This window comes from Ceratotherium simum, chromosome 26, assembly GCF_057802395.1.
Source record: "Ceratotherium simum simum isolate JZ-2026a chromosome 26, ASM5780239v1, whole genome shotgun sequence".
Lineage (NCBI taxonomy): Eukaryota > Metazoa > Chordata > Mammalia > Perissodactyla > Rhinocerotidae > Ceratotherium > Ceratotherium simum.
In genome coordinates, this window is record NC_141925.1 from 9,348,529 (window position 1) to 9,366,992 (window position 18,464).

The 18,464-nt window shown below is 54.0% G+C and overlaps 1 protein-coding gene across 1 annotated transcript; it reads right to left on the reverse strand.

The window, feature by feature from the left end:
- Positions 1-3,174: 3,174 nt before the first annotated feature.
- DEXI (Dexi homolog) lies at positions 3,175-17,385 on the reverse strand. The gene is made up of 2 exons (XM_014793447.2): positions 16,478-17,385; positions 3,175-3,843 (listed from the first exon to the last, which is right to left on the reverse strand). The coding sequence occupies exon 1, from the start codon at positions 16,913-16,915 to the stop codon at positions 16,628-16,630; it is 288 nt and encodes a 95-aa protein (XP_014648933.1). The 5' UTR covers positions 16,916-17,385; the 3' UTR covers positions 3,175-3,843; positions 16,478-16,627.
- Between the last annotated feature and the right edge of the window lie 1,079 nt (positions 17,386-18,464).

Below are 18,464 nucleotides of genomic sequence, written 5' to 3' on the forward strand. Positions count from 1 at the left end.
GGCAGGCCGGTGCTGGAGTTTATCCCGTGATTAACATTTTGGGGCGCCCACTGCTCCGATCATCTAATGCGTCATAAACCACCCCAAAATGCAGAGGCTTAAACTGCACACACATCCGTTCTGCTCACACTGCCGTTTGGGCAGGGCTCGGCAGGGACAGCTCGTCTGCCCCCTCAGTGTCAGCTGTGGTCATCTGAAGGCTCGTTCACTCCTGTGGCTGGCACTAGATGCTGGCCGGTGGTGGGGGCCTCGGCTCCTCTAAGGAACGGTGAGAGGGGGACCTCTCCATGTGGACTGGTTTGGGCTTCCTCACAGCGGTGGCTGGGTTGTGAGGTGGTCAACCACAAAGGGAGAAAGAGAGAGAGAGAGAGAGACCACAAGAGAGAAAGTGCGTCCTTTTTATAACCTAGCCTTAGAAGTCACACAGCAGCACTTCCACCATATTCTTTGTCCAGTTTGCCAGGGGCCATCGCTCTCCCACCCCCATCCCCCAACACACACACACACACACACACACACACACACACACGCACGCACGCGCGCACACGCCCGCGCGCAGATGCGCTGTTTGGGGAGCAGTAAGGTTGAGGCGCCGTGAGCCTGCAGAGGGGAACGTCTGCCTCTGCCCCGCCGCTCCATCAGCATCTCCGCCAAGCTGGAATCCTGCCTGGAAGGGACTTGGCAGGTTTGCTCTCTCCAGGGAGCGCCGCCAGCTCTGCTGCTGTTGTTTTTCACCCGGGCACGGCCTGCTCAGTCAGAAGCCCCGATTTGGGACAACTTGGCTTTCTCCTGGTGGCAGTGAGACCTGTCTGCCCGGCTCTAGTGCACCAGCCCTGATGCCTGGTTCACAAACTCGCCTCCTCTTCCCAGCAAGGGGGAGTGGGGGGTCGGGAGGGTCCGAGGGATTTGGACCCAGCCGCCTGGTTGGCGATCCCGGCAGAGGCGGTGCGTCCTGCCTCAGCCCAGCTGCAAAGGGCATCAGGCGTCATGACCCAGGCTTGGGTTTTAGATAGCTCGGGCTCGGGCGTCCTCCCTCAGGGCGTCCCTGCATTTGTGGACTTTGTGGAGTCCACGGGACTCCCCCTGGTGCAGCCACAGGGGTGAGCACTGAGCCAGGCTCCCTCCAGTCCAGGCATCTGCCGCCCCCTTCAGGCAGGCGGGGAGGGCGCTACTGTCCCCACTGCTTGTGGTCTGTTCAGACAAAACGAGGTCAGAGGCTGTGACTATTCATAGTCGTGGCTGTTAAACGACAACTACCATTTATTAAATGAGCTGATACGTGTAAAGTGCTTATCACAGTGCAAGGGATGTAGGAAGTGCTCGATACATACTGGCGTTATTATTACTTTGTGCTAGGCACCATGCCAAGCCCCCTACTCATAGTCTAGGTCAGCAGCACAGACTCCAGAGCTAGACGGCGTGGGCTTGGAGTCCAGCTCACCACTTGTGCAAATTACTTCTCTGTGCCTTGGTCTCCTCATCTGTAAAATGGGCACAGGCATAGGACCTTCTTCGTGGGGTTATGTGGAGATTCAAGAAGCTAACACACTGAGAACAAGGGCGTGGCATGTGGCTTGATATGTGTTAGCTGGCCTTACTGCCTATGAATAGGTGTTTCTTTCTTGCCTCTCCCTGGCATGTTCTTCCCGGCTCTTCGCGTGGCCGACTTCTTCTCATCCTTCAGGACTCAGTGTGAAGGAGAGCTCCCCAGGAAGGTCTACCAGACCACCCTATCAAACACAGACGCCCCTTCCCCCCCACTCTCCAACCCTGTCGCTAGTTTCTCTTCTTCCTGCGTGTGTTGTGTCGTCTGCTCTTGTCCCGGGGTGTGAGCTCCGGGAGGCCAGTAACCTGTCTGCTCAGCTCACTGCTGTGCTCTCTGCACCCAGCAAGGCGCCTATACATAGTATGTGCTCAGTAAATGTCTGTGGAATGAACGAATAATCCTTACCACTTTGCTATACTCGTTCCACAAATATGAACTGAGTACACAGTGGTGAATAAGACGCTCTGGTAAGTCTTGCTAATTTTAGTAAAATTTAAAAATCTCGGGGTAGGGCTGTTGGGTGTGGTGGGGCAGTCTGTGCACTGCACAAAGGCACCTGGACAAGGGGGCAGCTGGGGGCTGTAATCCAGTCTGGGCTCTGCTTACCAAGCTGTCAGTCCTGGTGTGGAGCCATCTCGGCCCAGAGGGGCACCTTTGTAACCAACACAAAGTCATCTCATGAGGAGAGTAAATTACTGTCCCCATTTCACAGAAGATGTGACTTGCCTAAGGTCGTACCCTATAAAGGAGGGAGTCAAGATGCAGACTCGACTTCTGACTTCTCTGGAGGGTCTCTCGGCGGGCACAAGCCCAGTACGCTAGAATTGTGGGGCGGGAGAAGCGATGCCCAGAAGGGTCCGGGCATCCGACACCTGGGGCCACACCGCCTGGCGATGCATGATTCCCCCTTTAGTGGATTTCAAGTCCAAGCATCTTTAAACCCCCACCTTTCCCCTCGGGCCTCTCCCAACGACAATGTCTCCCTGCTCACGCTCACCTTTCTCCTCGGGCCTCTCGAGCGTCTGCTTCTGTTCACATTTCCGAGTGTCCCCCGCCCTTAGACTCACATGAGGACACGCGGTGCTGCGATGGTCTTTTCTCGAGTCCCGCCGGCCCTTTACGCCCCCACCTGTCTCCTCACCTGGACAACGGGACTCATCATCAGCACTTGGTTAAGGAGGTGTGTACGGGAAGGTGCTTTGAAAAGCATCCAGTGCTCTACAACTGGAGAGAATTACTGCCTTTTTCTCTCGAAACTGAAGTGGAGCCGGTTTCACTCACTCCTTCGTGCCTCCCCTCACTCACGCACCCCTCATCTTGAGGGAGGTCTCCGTGTGCCCAGCACCAGGCGTACCACACCTCCAACTTCTCTGGGACTTGGGCCCCCTTTCCAGCATGGCCACAGGCCTTCCTCCCACACCCCAAAGGCCAGCCCTGGCTTGTCAGGCTTGCGGAAGCTAGGAGGGGGCCTCTGGGACCCCCGTGCCAGCCCAGCTGAGTGAACTCTCCAAACCCCGCTGGGCCTCCAACTGCGGAGGCCCCGACTCTAATGCCCTTTGTCAACCGTGAGGTTCTGCGTGAGGGCTCTTTTCCCGAACCTCAGAGAAAAAAAAGGCAGGGCCCCAGGATTGGAGTTGCATATATTTTTTAATTGAAGGAAGTCAGCCTCCTAAGTATTGCTTGTACAGGTGTATCGAAGTCAAGTATTCATACCACTCACAGTTTCAAAAAATATTTGCGGCCAGAGGAGCAACGTGGCGGCCCTCTCCCGGCACTATGTGTCAGTTCTGCAACTTGATGAAGAACAAGCAACTTGAAATGAATAAGTCGAAACCCCACGCTCAGCCCCCGACACGTCCCTCAGCTTCCTTTCCTCCTGAGTCACTCCCAGAACAGTCCCTGCATCTAAGGCCAGCCTGGGGCCAGACCCAGCCGGGCTTCAGGCTCTGCTGGCAACAGACAGCTGGAAGTGGCTTTTGCGTGTGTGTCCCGGGTGTGAAGTGTCCTCTCCAAAGGTTAAGTGGGGGAAGCAGGTGCGGTCGGGGGTGAAGAGCCGGGAGGCAGACTTGGGGTGCGTTCCTGTAAACATCCATCGCAATCGCGAAAGGTCAGAAGCCAAGGCAAGGCCATCTGTGCGACGCTGCGGGCGGCTGAGGTCTCCGGACGCCCTGCCGTCCCCCTCGGGCAGGGAGAGATGCCTTCCCCACCTCGGCCCTCAGTCTCAGTCTCTCCATCCCACCGTCCTGGGTCTGGACGGGAACCTCTCTGTTGGCACGGAGCTTATGAGGGGAGCAGGCCTGATAAGAAGGAAAAAGGGGCATTACCAGTATGGAAGCTCCGCCCTGCCACCCATTCGTGGGGGATCTAGACCCCCCCACCAGGCCTCAGGAGGCTCCAGGTGCGGCAGGGAAGCCTTCCTCCATCCCCCACACTCAGGAACCACCAGAAGCCCCAGACTCAGGCTACGAGTGTTTTCCTATAATTTTTATTAATAACTCTTTTTAATGAATTTGCCTGATTCCTAAGGACCCTGGGCTGGAGAACCGGTGCAATTTCACATGGGCAAGAACGACAGTCCATTATTGGGAGGGAGACGGGGATCCTGGTACCTGGAAAGAGGGCAGCCTGCTTGGGGCTCACCCAGGGCTGCTGGCTGACGTGAGCTCCGGGCAGCTGAGCATGGTCTGGGCAGTGGGCAGGGCTTGGCAGCACCTCGCACATTGCCCAGAAAATGCTTCGCAGCCTACAGAAAGGCTGTGACCACAGCCAAGGTACTCAGCAGCCCCACTTGGCTCGTCCTCCCAGGACATGGCATCATCCCACTGCCTGGCCCCTCGGCTGGTCCCACTTCCTGTTCCCTTCTCTCCGTGTCCAGCTGGGTGCCAGTGTCTCTGCAGCATCTTTATTCCCATGCCACCCTCCTGCCCTGGTCTGACCCTCATCTTTGCCAGCTCAGACTACTCCTTCTGCAAATGTCATTGAGCATCAAATAAAACTTACATGTTACACACGCAACATTGTTCATCAGGGTGCTATTGACATTGGGGGCAGGACAATTCTCCGATGTGGGGCTGTCCTGGGCACTGGAGAATGTTTAGCAGCGTCCCTGGCGCTGACAACATGCCAGTAGCACTCCCAGGCACTGTGACAACTAAGAATGCCCCCTTGCCCCATTTCCAAGGGCTACCAGAGGGTGCAGAACTGCTTCCACTGAGACCCACGTAGCTCCCTACGGTTCAGAGAAGCCAAGTGACCTGCCTAAAGTTGCACAGCTGTGACACGCAGAGCTGGCACTAGACTAGTGACAGTGATGGAAAAGATCACAGTCAGGGCAGCCACCACTTCCTGAACTTCTACTATGTGCCAGGAGCCCAAGGTAGAGGTGTGGGTGCCTCGTCCCATTCCCTCACTCACCCTTCTGGGGCATGCTGACCTGGTGGCTTCCGTCTGCAGGGACCTGCCTCTGCCCGAGACCTTTCTCTGCCTGGCCCCTGGGCTGCAAGTGCAGGCAGAGCTAACGTCTCCCCATAGCCGGCTTCTGACCAGTGATAGCCAGAAAGGCAGTGGATCAATACCCCGGCTCCCGCAGCTGGGGCTCTGAGGCATACTCTCCATCGACACTGGCTCCCAGAGTTCCTGAGCAGGACTGAGCCCAGAGCCGCAGTGGTGACCTACTCAGTGACACCTTCCCTCCTTCTCACTGTCCCACTCCCCACCAGTAGTTCCTGGGATCACCTTGTAAATAAATGACTTGCACTTGAAACTTTGTCCCAGTGTCTGATCCCGGGAGAGCACACCTGAGATGGAGCATTACACAGGTTATTTCATTCAACCCTCCTAACCCCAGGAGTTACATAGGATTATGATTCCATTTTACAGATGAAGACACTAAGGTTCAGAGAGGGTAAGTAACTTGTCTAAGGATGCTCAGCTCTCCAGGGTTTTGTCCCACTGGATATTTTAAACACTACATAATCTCATACTTCCTGTGTGCCAGGTCAAGCTGAGCACTGGGGACCCCATGATGAGCCCCTGCCTTTGACACATAATCTAGTGAGCAATTTCAGCCCGAAGTAATATACCTGACAACAGGAGGACGCACAGGAATTGAATGGAGCCCAGAGTCTGGGGAAGGCTGTGCAAGAAGGGCAGGCCACATAGAGGGAGGGTTGGTGACGAGGGCATGGCAGGTCCTGGACCCTCCTGCAGTTTGGTGAGGGGTGGGGGCAGGGGGTGGAGGGCAGGCCATGGGGGAGACATGGCTGGAGAGGTGAGCAGGAGCCTATCAGCCAGGTTTCTTGTGTCCTCTGCCAGATGCACCTTCTGGAGGCCAGCTGGGAACACAGCCTTCCACTGCTGAGACACCTTCCTGGGCTCCGAGTGATGATACAGGCAAGTCCTCGTGTCCTCCCACTGGACCTGGCAGCGGGAAGGAGACGCTGAGGCTGCAGCCAGAGCATCAGAGAACATGGCCCTCTAGAAAGGCATTTAGGTCCCCCTCCTATCCAGACAGGAGTCACCTTCTGCTAACCGCCCTCCTCCAAGGAAGCTTCAGGGTTCCCTCTGGGGTCAGTGGTGGTGCTCCTGAGAGCCCTGGGGTCCAGGAACCTGGAGCAGAATTATGCACCAATTCCCCCTGGCCAGGGCTCACCGCAGGGCTCCATGGTAGGGGTCACACCTGAGCCCACTGCAGACTTGTGTGGACGAGGTGTTGAGGAACCTGAATCCCATGGACAGAGACTCACTCCTCTCCCGATCCTCGTGACTACAAACAGCGCTGAGAGCCAGACAGGAGTCCGCCCGGTGGGGGCGCCTCTCACAGGTGCCGCCGCCAGTGGAATTCACCAATGCTCTTCTGTTTTCACCGTGTTTGTCTGTAGACTCACCTTCTATTTATGGCACGTGATGCCAGTTTCCCATTTCTGATAGTAATATAAAGTTCCTCTCTTTTCAGAACACTAATTCCACTTTATACAGAGAGCCGGTTTAAAGAAAAGACCATGTACATAATAGTTCAGGCAACAGGCAGATCAAAGCAAAAACTCTTGACAGTTATCACATGAGGTTTGGGAGACCCCAGTGGGTCCCACTCACTCCACAGAGAATGAAGGGGCTCAGAGAGGGCGGTGACTGGTGCTAAGTCACACAGCAAGTAGAAGACAGAGATGTATCTGTGGCTGGAGGACGTCCTGGGACCTCTCATCTGTGTCACCCACTATGGCTGTTAAAGATCAATCCCCTGTTCCTTTCACCTGGAAGTCTGGCCTCACAGCAAAGCCTGAAGGAGAATCTTGACAACAGCCAACATTTATCAAGTACTCTATGCTCCCCTTGTACTAACTGCTTTAACTCATGTCTTAGCTCATTTATCCCTCAAAACAACTGCAGGAGGTGGGGCCAAGCAGGACCATCAAGCCTGAATTTCAGATGGGGCTCAGAAAGATTAGTAAATCGTGCCATACAGGGCCACACAGCTTGTAAAGGGTAGAGCCAGGATTTGAACCTCCGCAGTCTGACTCCGAAGTCTTAATTCCTCTCAGCATCTTAGGTGCGTCTCTTTCCTCCAAGGCATCAAAAGCCCCAGGTGGACAGCATCCCGGAGCTGCAGCTTACAGAATTCAACGCAGCGGGTTCTCCAACCTTCTCACATCATTAGAGCATGACAGACAGTTCATTAGCCGCTGGCTTCTTTTTCTTTCTTTCTGAAACTGTAACCATTCATTCCATGAAAGGTTTCATTCCTCCAAGCTGGACAGAGGGAGTGGCCAGCTGACTCCTTTCTGTCATAAGAATGACAATTGGGCACTTGATCCATTTTTAGAAGCAATGTCTCAGCTCAATACCTCTGCGGAGAAGCTGCCTGGTTTGGGATTTGGCTTGAGCGAGGAAACGGCCCTTATGCCTTACGGGTGCTGGTGGGGATGCTCTGGCCATGCTGAAAGGGGAGAGGCCTCTTTGCAGCTCAGCCGTCCCGTTGTCACTCTCCTCTGGGGCAGCCAGGGCGAGCTCTGGAATTGGCCTATCTGGGGTCATTCTGGCTCTGCCCCGTCCTAGCTGTGAGACGCCAGGCAAGTCACCTCATCTCTCTGGGCCTGTTTCCTCATCTGAAACGAAGACAATGCCTACCTCATCGGGTTGTTTGTTGTGAGGATGATATGGAATCGTGTGGGTGGAATGTCTGCAGTTCCCAGCACACACGAGGCATCAGTACCTGGTGGCTCCTCCCCTCCCTGCCCTCACCTGTTCTCAGGTAGAAAACACAGGGGCAAAGGGCCCGGGCAGTGCTGGGGGCCTTCTGAAAGGGGCGGCCCTCTTCTTCTCCCAAGACCCTGCCTGCTGGAGACCCACTGCTTGTTCCTCTTCCTCCACGTACCCAACAACCAACCAAAGTGGCTGAGACAGGCGCCACCCCAATACCATTTGCCCAGCGTCTCCACTGTGGTCTCAGTGATGGGCTGTGTGACACAAGGGCCTCCGCCTGGTCTAGTTGACAAGTGCGTGGCCGGACAGGGACGGGAAAGGAGAGGCTGCCCAACTGCCTGGGTCTGTGTCCCTGATGGAGGCTAGCGTCCCGTGCAGTTTCTCAGCCTTGGACTCTGGTCTATCTGTGGGCTGTCCACGTGCATCAGCTGTGGGTCTTGTGAAGATTCTTGGTCCAGAATATGTCTCCATTTGGTCAGTGCCCAAGACTCTGTGAGGCCTTCTGAAAGACACCCTTTACCCAGCACCCTCACATGTCTTGCCACATCCAAGAACCACCCAGACTATTTAAGCATTTAAATAGTAGTAATATTTTAAATCAACGCACCTTTTTAACTCCAAAATTTTAAAAGGAACCTTTATGCCACTATTATGAAGAAACAGTATTATTTGTCATAAACAGAAGGCGATGCTAAAAATAAATACGATAAAATGAAACCATTAATTCCAGCCAGACACCGCCGGCCTGCAAAAGTGAGCCTGGGCCTGGTGACAAGGGAAAAGTACCAAGTGCCCAAGAGGTGGCAGGGCATTGAGAGCCTGGTCGCGCTGCTTCGGTGTATTCACTGCCTCCCGGGGACACTGATGGCAGAGGACCTTGCTCAGGAAGCACTGGGATTGTGGCTAGGAGGCCCAACTCGGCCACCTCATAGCTGGGCCCCTGCAGTGAGTCACTGAACCCCCCAAGCCTGTTCCCTTCCCTCCAAAATGGAGCTAATGAGCCCTGCCCTTCACAGGGTGACGGTCAGGGGAAGTGATGGAGACGTGGGGGAGGTGTTATTTATCTTTTTATGGAGGTCACATTGGTTTATAACATTGTGTAAATTTCAGGTGTACATCATTACATTTCAGCTTCTGTATAGACTGCATATGTTCACCAGCAAAAGTCTATTTTACATGTATCACCATACATATATGTCCCTTTTACCCCTTTCCACCCCTCCCCCTCTGGTAACCATCAAGCTGTTCTCTGTATCTATGTTTGTTTGTTTGTTTATCTTCCACATGTGAGTGAAAACATATGGTATTTGTCTTTCTCTGACTTATTTCACTTAGCACAATACCCTCAAGGTCCATCCATGTTGTCGCAAATGGCATGATTTTGTCTTTTTTGTATGGCTGAGTAGTATTCCACTGTATATATATATATACCACATCTTGATCCATTCATCTGTCAGTGGACACTTAGGTTGTCTCCAAGCCTTGGCTATTGTGAATATTGCTGCAGTGAACATAGGGGTACATGTCTTTTCCAACTAGTGTTGTTGTGATCTTTGGATAAATATCTAGAAGTGGAATAACTGGATCATAGTGTAATTCTATTTTTAATTTTTTGAGGCATCACCTTACTGTTTTCCACAGTGGCTGCACAAATTTATATTCCCAGCAGCAGTGTATGAGGGTTCCCTTTTCTCTACATCCTCTCCAACACTTGATATTTCTTGTCTTTTTAATAATAGCCACTCTGATGGGTGTGAGGTGATATCTCATTGTGGTTTTAATTTCCATTTCCCTAATAATTAGTGAAGTTGAACATCTTTTCATGTGGAGAAGCAGTTATTTTTAACCCCCCAGCCAAGTGCCCTGCCAGGAAGGAATCCCAGGAATGGAGCCTTCCCGTTCTGGAGGTGACCGGAACTGGAACAAGACTTAGGGCAGGGGACGACAGCTGTGAGGGCACCAGTTATCACCACCCTTGGGCTGCTTCAAAGGCTGCTCACACAGACACATCCTCCTTGGTAACTGGCCCCCAAGAAAAGGAAGGGTGCCTGAGGAAAGGGGAAGGCTTCCTGGGCTGAGCCTCCTCTGGGTCTGACACACTGTCAACACTGACAGATCATTTATTGAGGACTACGCGTCCTTCAGCATCTCATCGAATGTGCCCGAGCCCTTCAGCAGGTACTACTATCATCCCCATTCTACAGAGAAAGAAACTGAGGTTCGAGGAGGTCAAGTCTCTTGTCCAAGGTGTTGGTGGAGCTGGGATTTAAACCCAAATCTGTCTGATTGCAAAGCCTTTAAGCAACAATTTTGGGGGGAACATGGAGATGGCCTTAAATAACACCAAGTCACACATGACGAGCAAGCAATTTGCTTTTTGGTTCTCGGTCAATCCTTATGATTACTTTGGGGAGCAAGTTCCACTTCGGTGCTGCTGTATCTTTATCCCCTGACAGTTGCTAATCTCCCTTTTTAACAAAGAGCAGGCCTGAGGCCCTGCGCCATTAGCTGGCTGTAGTGTTTGGCCAGAAGTTAATGACATTGGCACTTACTCTTTTTAATCCGTGCCAAGCGAGGCTGGTGTTCTTTTCCAGTGACATAAACATTCTTTTAAAAATAAATTCACATAAAAAGGTAGATTTTTTAAAGATGAAACACTAAACCCAGTGTATTTCATTGTAAACTGTAAGTTATAAAGGGAGAGATAGTAACTTTGCAGCAGAGAGACCGACAGACGCCACCTTCGCCGAGTGATCGAGATTAACGGCACCAGTAATGGGGCAGAGAGACGTTACGTGTCCCCTGACACCATGCGCTCACTTCTCTGGTATTACTGCAAAAAGTACATCATCTGAACCTAATCTCCAGAGTAAACATCAGACAAACCCAAACTGAGACATTCTACAAAATAACAGACTTGTACTCTTCAAAAATGTCGATGTCATGAAAGACAGACAGACTGAGGAACTGTTCCAGACTGAAGAAGGCACAAGAGACATGACAACTGATGCAAACGGTGATGTGGGACTGGATCCTGGACCTCAGCTCCCCTCCTTCTTATGGTGAAAGGACACGACTGGGACAAATGCTGAAATCTGAATAAAGTCATAGATCAGACTGGTCATTAAGATTCTATCAATGTTAAATTTGCTGATTTTGACAACCGCACTGTGGTTAGATAAGTGGAATGTCCTTGTTCTAAGGAAATACACACTGAAATATTTAGGAGTAAAGGAGCATAATGTCTGCAATCCATTTACAAATGGTTCGGAAAAATAATTTTACATGTATATACATGTGTATACATACATGTACATATAGACACAGAGTGGGCACGTGCTGCATACATGAGCAAATGTGGCAAAAAGTTAATTGGTGCAATTGGTGAATCTGAATGAAGGGTTTTTGGGAATTCTTTGTAATCTTCTTGCAACTTTTGTATAACTGTGAAATTATTTCAAAATAAAGTTTTTTACAAAAACTCAGAAAAAAAGGAGCGAGAGTGCCTATGAGGCAGGCCTGGCAGAGCCGTGAGTGGTAATCCAAGGATAGGGGCTGAGAGCCCCTCCCTGGAGCCCCCAGACCCCACCCTCAGAACTGGATTAGGAGGTTCGGCTGTCTTAGCTCTGTTCCCCTGGCCCCTCGCTCCCCTTTTCTGGGCCTCAGTTTCTTTATTTGTGAGATGGGGAGAATGATGTTTGTCTCTTTTATTGTGATTTTGGTTTCTCAAAAGCAGACTGTGTTTTCAGAAGTCCCATATATGTTTTCAGAAGTCCCAGGGGGAAAGATAGCAGATAAACCAGGAATACGAATGGTCACATTGACAGGAGCCCTTAATTTCTTAGTTCAGTAAAAACAGACACCAGGGCTGGAGGGTGTCCCTTGGATGAATTCTCCAATTGCATAATGCAGGGACAAGGGAGCGGGACCCCCAGCATCTCAGCTGTCTGGAGACACATACCGGGGTCTTCTCCTGTCCAAAGGGGCAGCCAGCACTGATGCACCTGTGGCCAGCACCCTTCCAGGTGAGCCTCTTGTCAGGACAGAGCTGGAGAGTCAGCCAGGCCTGGAGGTGCACCTGCCTCCCCTCGCCACCATCACCTGTCTCTTGCCCGGATGACAGCCACAGACCCCTACCTGGTTCCCCTGCCCCCTGCCTGGAGCTCTCCCGGCTGCCTGTAGGATCTCCCATGACCTCAATCTATCGTACCTGTGTCCCCGAGGAAGGTTTGGGTTTCTAAGCAGGGCAGTGATATGCCCAGCCTGGCTGTTCTGCTGATGGCACAGGCCACTGACTGGCACAGAGGGACCAGGGCAGGTAGATCAGGAAGGAGCAGCTGTGCACCCACTTGGGAGACTGAAGCCTGGGAAACCCCATAATAAGTAGACGGATGGGTCTGGTTACCCTTAGCTCCAAATCTGAGCTCCACTAGGCCACACTGACTCTGGCAGCCACACTCTCTCCATTTCCAGTCCAGAGAAGCTCCTCTCTCCCAGCCCTCCCTCTGAGCCAAGGGAGGGCTGGCAGGTGCCAGCCGCTTTCATCAGCAACCAGAACAAATCAACCAGCTGAGCTGCCTCCACATGGGCACTGCTGGGACGGGAGACGTCTCCCGGCTCAGGCCAGCCGCAGCGGCCCTCTCTCCTGGGAAGGAGGGTGCTCCTGACTCCCCACTCCCGGGCGAAGATTAACATTCTAGGAAAAGTGCAGAGCCACGGCTCTCCCAGCTCCAGCTCTGGTGGCCTCTGGAGACCACAGGGCAGTGAAAAAGGTCTCCCGAGGGTCCTGGGCCAGGAAGGCAGCATGGGAAGCCTGTCCCAGGAGTCTAGACCTGGACCTACCCAACACTCAGGCAGCCAGGCCTCTTCTGCTCCTCGTGGGGTATAAATATTCATGCATGAGCGTATGTGCCAGCTTACACATTCGCAAGGGCTGAGGGTACACGCTTCCCATTATATCTGACAACAATAATAGCGGTTCATTTTAATATATCACTTACTGTGCACAGGAAGATCTACCAGTGTTACATATATCTCATATAATCCTTACCACGAGGTAGATTTTCATCATCCCTGCTTCAAAGAAGAGGAGTCTGACGCACAGGGAGGTACGCAGCAAGCCCAAGGTCACAGCTGGGGCCAGCCCAGTGGCGCAAGTGGTTAAGTGTGCGGGCTCCGCTGCGGCGGCCTGGGGTTCGCCGGTTCGGATCCCGGGCGCACACCAAGGCACCGCTTCGCAAGCCATGCTGTGGCGGCGTCCCATATAAAGTGGAGGAAGATGGGCACGGAGGTTAGCCCAGAGCCAGTCTTCCTCAGCAAAAAAAGAGGAGGATTGGCAGATGTTAGTGCAGGGCTGATCTCCTCACAAAAAAAAAAAAAAAAAAATCCAAGGTCACAGCTAGATTTGAACCCAGGTCATCTGAATCTCAGGTCCTTGCTCCTAATCCTGCCTCCTTAAACAGGTGCTCAACAAATGTGTGAGGAACTGAATTATGGGGGTACACACACAAGAGAAGAAGGAAAGAGAAAGAGAGGGCGCAAAAGTGCATGCATCTTCCGTCTTGAATCCACCCTGGTCCCACTGCCTGGCATGCCTGTCCCCTTAGTGGTGTTCCCTGGACTGGCTTGTATGTAACATGACATCGTGTCCACGAGAGAAGGAGCAAGAAAGAGCAAGATCTGACTACTGGCGTTCCTCTGTTTATGGAAAGGGGGGCCAGGTACAGCCAGGTCATCTTTAATCTTTATCAAAGGCTTTTCCTGCTCCCAGCAACCCCTCCCCGCCGGAGTCTGGGCTTCCCCTGTCCTCGGGGCCACGGCCACCCTAGCTTGGATTTGGGAGTGGGAAAGAAGGAATGCTGTGCATGGCTTCCAGCATTTCTCCAGGACGAGCTTTTCCCACAGCCCAGCTCCCCTCGGCCCAGGGTCAGGCCCTGTCACTCTGAAAGCTTTGCAAGGGTGTCCCTGAGACACACTTCCTGGTGTTTCTGCTCAAACGTTTGCTGCAACGTATGTCGCAGCATTTGGGCTTCAGTTTCTGGTTCAGAGTATGCCAATGTTTTCATTTGGAAGAGGAAGTGTTTCTGTTGATGTGGTGAAGAGATAAAATAAGACATTCTTCACCGAGTTACACTGTCTGAAAGTCAGGCGCTTGGCCTGAGGGCAGGGATTCATCCTGGGATGCCCAGGGCCTAGCACAGACGTGGCACAAGAGCAGGCAGGGCTAACATTTGTCGAATGACTGAAGGAGTGAATATGCAAAGGGCCTAGAACCAGGTGTGGTATATGATCAATACTCAGAACTGGTTTTCAATCCCATAGGTTCCGCCTTCCAAAGATGTTCTTGGTCTGTTCGTGTTTCTCTATCTTCACTAACTTTGGCTCATCCAAGTCTCTGTCACCTCTGGCCTGAGCAACTGAACAGCTCCTAACTGGCCTCCCTGCGTCCACATTTGCCCTACAGCCCACTATGCCCACAATCGCCACAGTCAATTTGCAAAATGTGAATTGGAATTATGTCATTCCTTGCCTAAAACTTTCTGAGGGCTTCGCATTGCTCACGGCTGTGGCCTCCCTGGGCCCTGCCCACCCCACTGACCTTTCCTGAAGCCACTCTCCAGCCACACTGGCCTCCTCTCAGGGGCTGGAAGAACCAACTCTCTCCTGCCCCGGGGCCTTGGCACAAGTGGTTCCCCTGCCTGGACTGCTCTTCTCCAGATCTTCATGTCTGGCTCCTCCTATTAATTCAGGGCTCAGCTCAAACGTGTCATCTCCCCAGAGAAGCCTTCTCTGATCCCCCATCTGAAGCAGCCCATCTCTCCTCTTCTGTTTCACTCACTCCACAGACATTTATTGAGCATCTATGAGACGCCTGGTGCTGTTCTAAGTGCTGAGGAAACAGCAGTGAACACAACAGGGGACACCCATGTCCTTCTTCCACATACTTCTCCCATGCCTTCGTAGCTCTCAAAAAAAATCTGATCATTTTGCTTGGGAACCTGCTTATCTTTCTCACCAAGTGCCAGGAGGGCCGGGGCTGAATCTGTCTTGTTCACTGTGTTCACACAGCAGGCAGTGCAGGTATTCAGTAAACATCTGTTCAATAAAACAACAGATCGGGGGGCTGGCCTGGTGGAGTAGCGGTTAAGTGCACGCGCTCTGCTTCGGCGGCCCGGGGTTCGGATTCCAGTCATGGACCTACGCACCGCTCATCAAGCCATGCTGTGGCGGCGTCCCATATAAAATAGAGGAAAATGGGCACAGATGTTAGCCCACGGCCAATCTTCCTCAGCAAAAAGAGAAGGATTGGCAACGGATGTTAGCTCAGGGATGATCTTCCTCAAAGAAAAAAAAAACAACAACAGATCAATCAACGGATGGATGGATGGATGGAAGGCAGACAGGCAGACGGAGCAGGCACGCAGAGCAGCTGACACATGCTCCACCTGGCACCTGACTCTTGCTTGAGGTCTCGCTGAGCTAAAATGAAGCTTCCTTCAAAGAAATCTCACTGTCAACCCCTCAGGGGAGCCCCCAGGCCCAAGCACTACTGCCAGTAGATCCGGCCCCACCCTGCATCACCCTCTGACTATGGTCATCTCCGCTGCGACAGGCAACAGAGGAGAGAGGTTAACTCAGCCTGCTTGGGGTGAGTGGCATTAGTGTCCGTTTTCCAAAAGGAGCCTTTGCCCACCACCTCAGTATCCCCCCCTCCATTGCCACTCGGGCCCTGTGCCTAGTGACACTCTAGCACAGTTCAGCTGAGGGGCTCCAGCCAAGGAGTTCCCACATGCCCCACGAACCCTCACCAGACCAGACAGCCTGCCTGTCTCTGTCTCTCTCCTCCAGTCCAGCGGCCTTTCTTCCTGGCGGTGTGACTTTGGCCAGGTCTTTCTCCTTCCTAGACCTTTATTTCCTTCCCACTAACACACAAGGTCAGGCTGGACACACAGCTTCCTGGTCGCAGCCCAGAGGCAGGACGTGAACACCTCAGTGCAATGACTTGTGGTCCCTTCTGCTGGCCCGAGAATCCCTTGAGGCCTTGCAAACACTGCAGCAAGGCCAGCCCCGGCACCAACCTGCCTGCAAAACTGGCAACCCCTGCAGATTCAAGATGCAGAACTGCTAACCAGGGGCATCCTGAAACCCGACTCCCAGATAGCAGCAAACCCCAGGCCAAAAGGAAGTACAGCGTTCTTTGCCGAAGGAGGTCTCTCCTCTCACAGCCTCGGCTGGGAGCCCTTGCTCTCAGTCCCCACCCAGTCCCCCAAGGGGCCACAGGACAAGGTGATCAGTGCCTGGCTCCCTACCTCTTCTGACACTCCAAGTCTTCACCCTTCCAGGACTAGTGAGAATCCCCAAAAGGCCGAGGTCACCATCAAGCCAGGCTGAGGTCAGGGGGAGGAACTGACAGCTCTGCCTCAAATGGATTTGGGCACAAAGGCTTTTTCCAGAAGTGGTGGCAGTGGGTACCATGGCTACCCCAAACACCACTTAGGCCATGACTCCCTTCCCCTCTTCAACAGCTGTCACCTTCGCTGGGGGAAGCTTTCCAGCCCTAACTAAGGGACCCAGAGGAGCCTGGCCATTTTTAGCATCCAAATAGACCCGGAGGAGGTGGACCCAGAAATCAGACGCTTGGGGGAGGGGTGTGTGTCTAGCCTTGGGATGTCTCCCTCTTCCTCGCCAGGGCCCCAACCCGCCCTCATCCCGCGCAGAGAGGGCACTCACAGGCCTGGGAGACTGGAGAGGGCCTCGTCCTGGGGGTTCCATCCCTGGCCAGACGGTGCCTCCAACCAGAAGCGGCGGCATGATCCGGGCGGCTGGTCCGGATGGAGGGCTGCGGGTCGCTGGGGGGTGGGGAGGGGACGGCAGCCAAGCCTAGTCCAAGTAACCATCGAAGACGTCGAGCTCCGAGTCGGCGTCGTAGAGGACCGAGCCGGGGTCGGAGAGCACGCCGAGGTCCACGAGCGCCTGGTCCATGTCCTCGGGCAGGAAGACGAGGCCCACGTTGAGGACGATGTACTCCATGAGGAAGGCGTAGTACAGGATCAGCACATTGACGAAGAACAGGCCCACGAAGAACATAGAGGGCAGCAGCGGCGGCGGCACGTAGGGGACCAGGGGGCCCAGCGCGTCCAGGTGGGCCGCGACCCGGGCGCCGAGCATGCAGGGGGCAGCGAGGGCGGCGGCGGCCCGGCGATCCCAGCGAGCTCAGCCGCTGCGGCGCCCGGCCGGCCGGCGAGGGGGCAGCTCAGCCATCCAGGGGCGCCCCTGGCTCGACCCAGGCGGCGCTGGGCCCCGGCGGTGCCCCCCGGGGATGGGCGGCGGCCCCTGCGGACACGCCCCGCCCCCTAAACGCGCCTGGCGGGGTCTCCGCACCCCCAGATGTGCCCACACGGCCCTCTCGATCCGCCCGGCGGCCAAGCGGGCCCCGCTAAGGTGGTGAGCCGCTGCCCGGCTCCTCCGATGCGCCCCGCTCGCACTCACGGGCCCTCGCGGCGCCGGCGGGGACCCCACCGCGGCTCAGCGTCGTGGGCCAGTGCCGGCGGCCGTGTCCCCAGCCCGGCCCGGCCGTTCCTCGAGACCCCTCCACACCACCGCAGTCGCTGCGCCCATGGCTGCGGCCGCCGCGTCGCCCTCCTGGTCGCGTTCCGAGCCCCGCCTCCCGAGCGGCCGCGCGCCCATTGGCCCCCCCGCCCCCCGCCCGCGCTCATTGGCCCGCTCAACGCCCGCGCTCATTGGCCCGAGCCATCCGGGGGCGGCTACCGCTTCGCTCCGCCCCTCGGGGCGCTGGCCTCTGAGTTGCTTCCCTGCTTCGGGACTCCGCCCGGATGTCAAATCCAATTCGCTCTGCGGAGACCCGCGGGGTAGGGGGAGGGGAAAGAGACAGAATGCAATTCAGACCTAGACTTATCCTGAGACCACAAAAGCTGAGGGAAACAGCAAGCTTCCTCTGCACCTTGCTGGACTTGTGTTTGGCGCCACGCCTCTTTGAGACTCAGTTTACCAGTTGAAAAGGAGGCGGAGTAGGAGAGGGGTGGTGGATTTTAATAGTGAAAATCTTGGACTTTCCCAAAGTGCCGATTTTTCATGTTGGGGATCATCAATCAGTGCCTCCTTCGTCTCCAAAATCTGGCTGCTGGAAGGTCTGCCCATTGGGGGGGTTTCTGCATTTATGGGGTTCAGGGACACCTGAGTAAAGAGATTCCTAGGCAGATCAGACCTTCGGCCAGTAGGGCTGCTGCTTGTTTCCTTTTTTCTTTGTAAACCACGTTTATAAACAACAGTAATGCCCATGGTTAAACATTCAACCAAGAAGTACACAGAAGAGTGAGTCTCTCTTCCACTCGCTGATTCCCCTCCTCATGGGCAACCCTATACATCCTTCAGGAGACTGACCCTGCCCAAAGCACCTTGCAAAGCAGTTGAACAAACCTTTAAATCTCAGGCCACACTGGGCTGGGTGCTTTGTATGCATAGCTTAATTGGAGCCAGACAAGGCAGCATAATATGTTACCCCTTTTTACAGAAGAGAAAACCAAGGCCCAGAGGACCGGAGGGACCTTGGCAGCCTGCCTGTGTTTGGAGGCCAGAACCTGCCCTTTTTTCTCCATGACGGTCTCTTGCCCCTTAGATAAATCACAGAGCAAACCATTAACCCTTCACTGGTCTCCATTTCTCCAACTGCAGAAGGTGAAACAAACCTTCATTTACT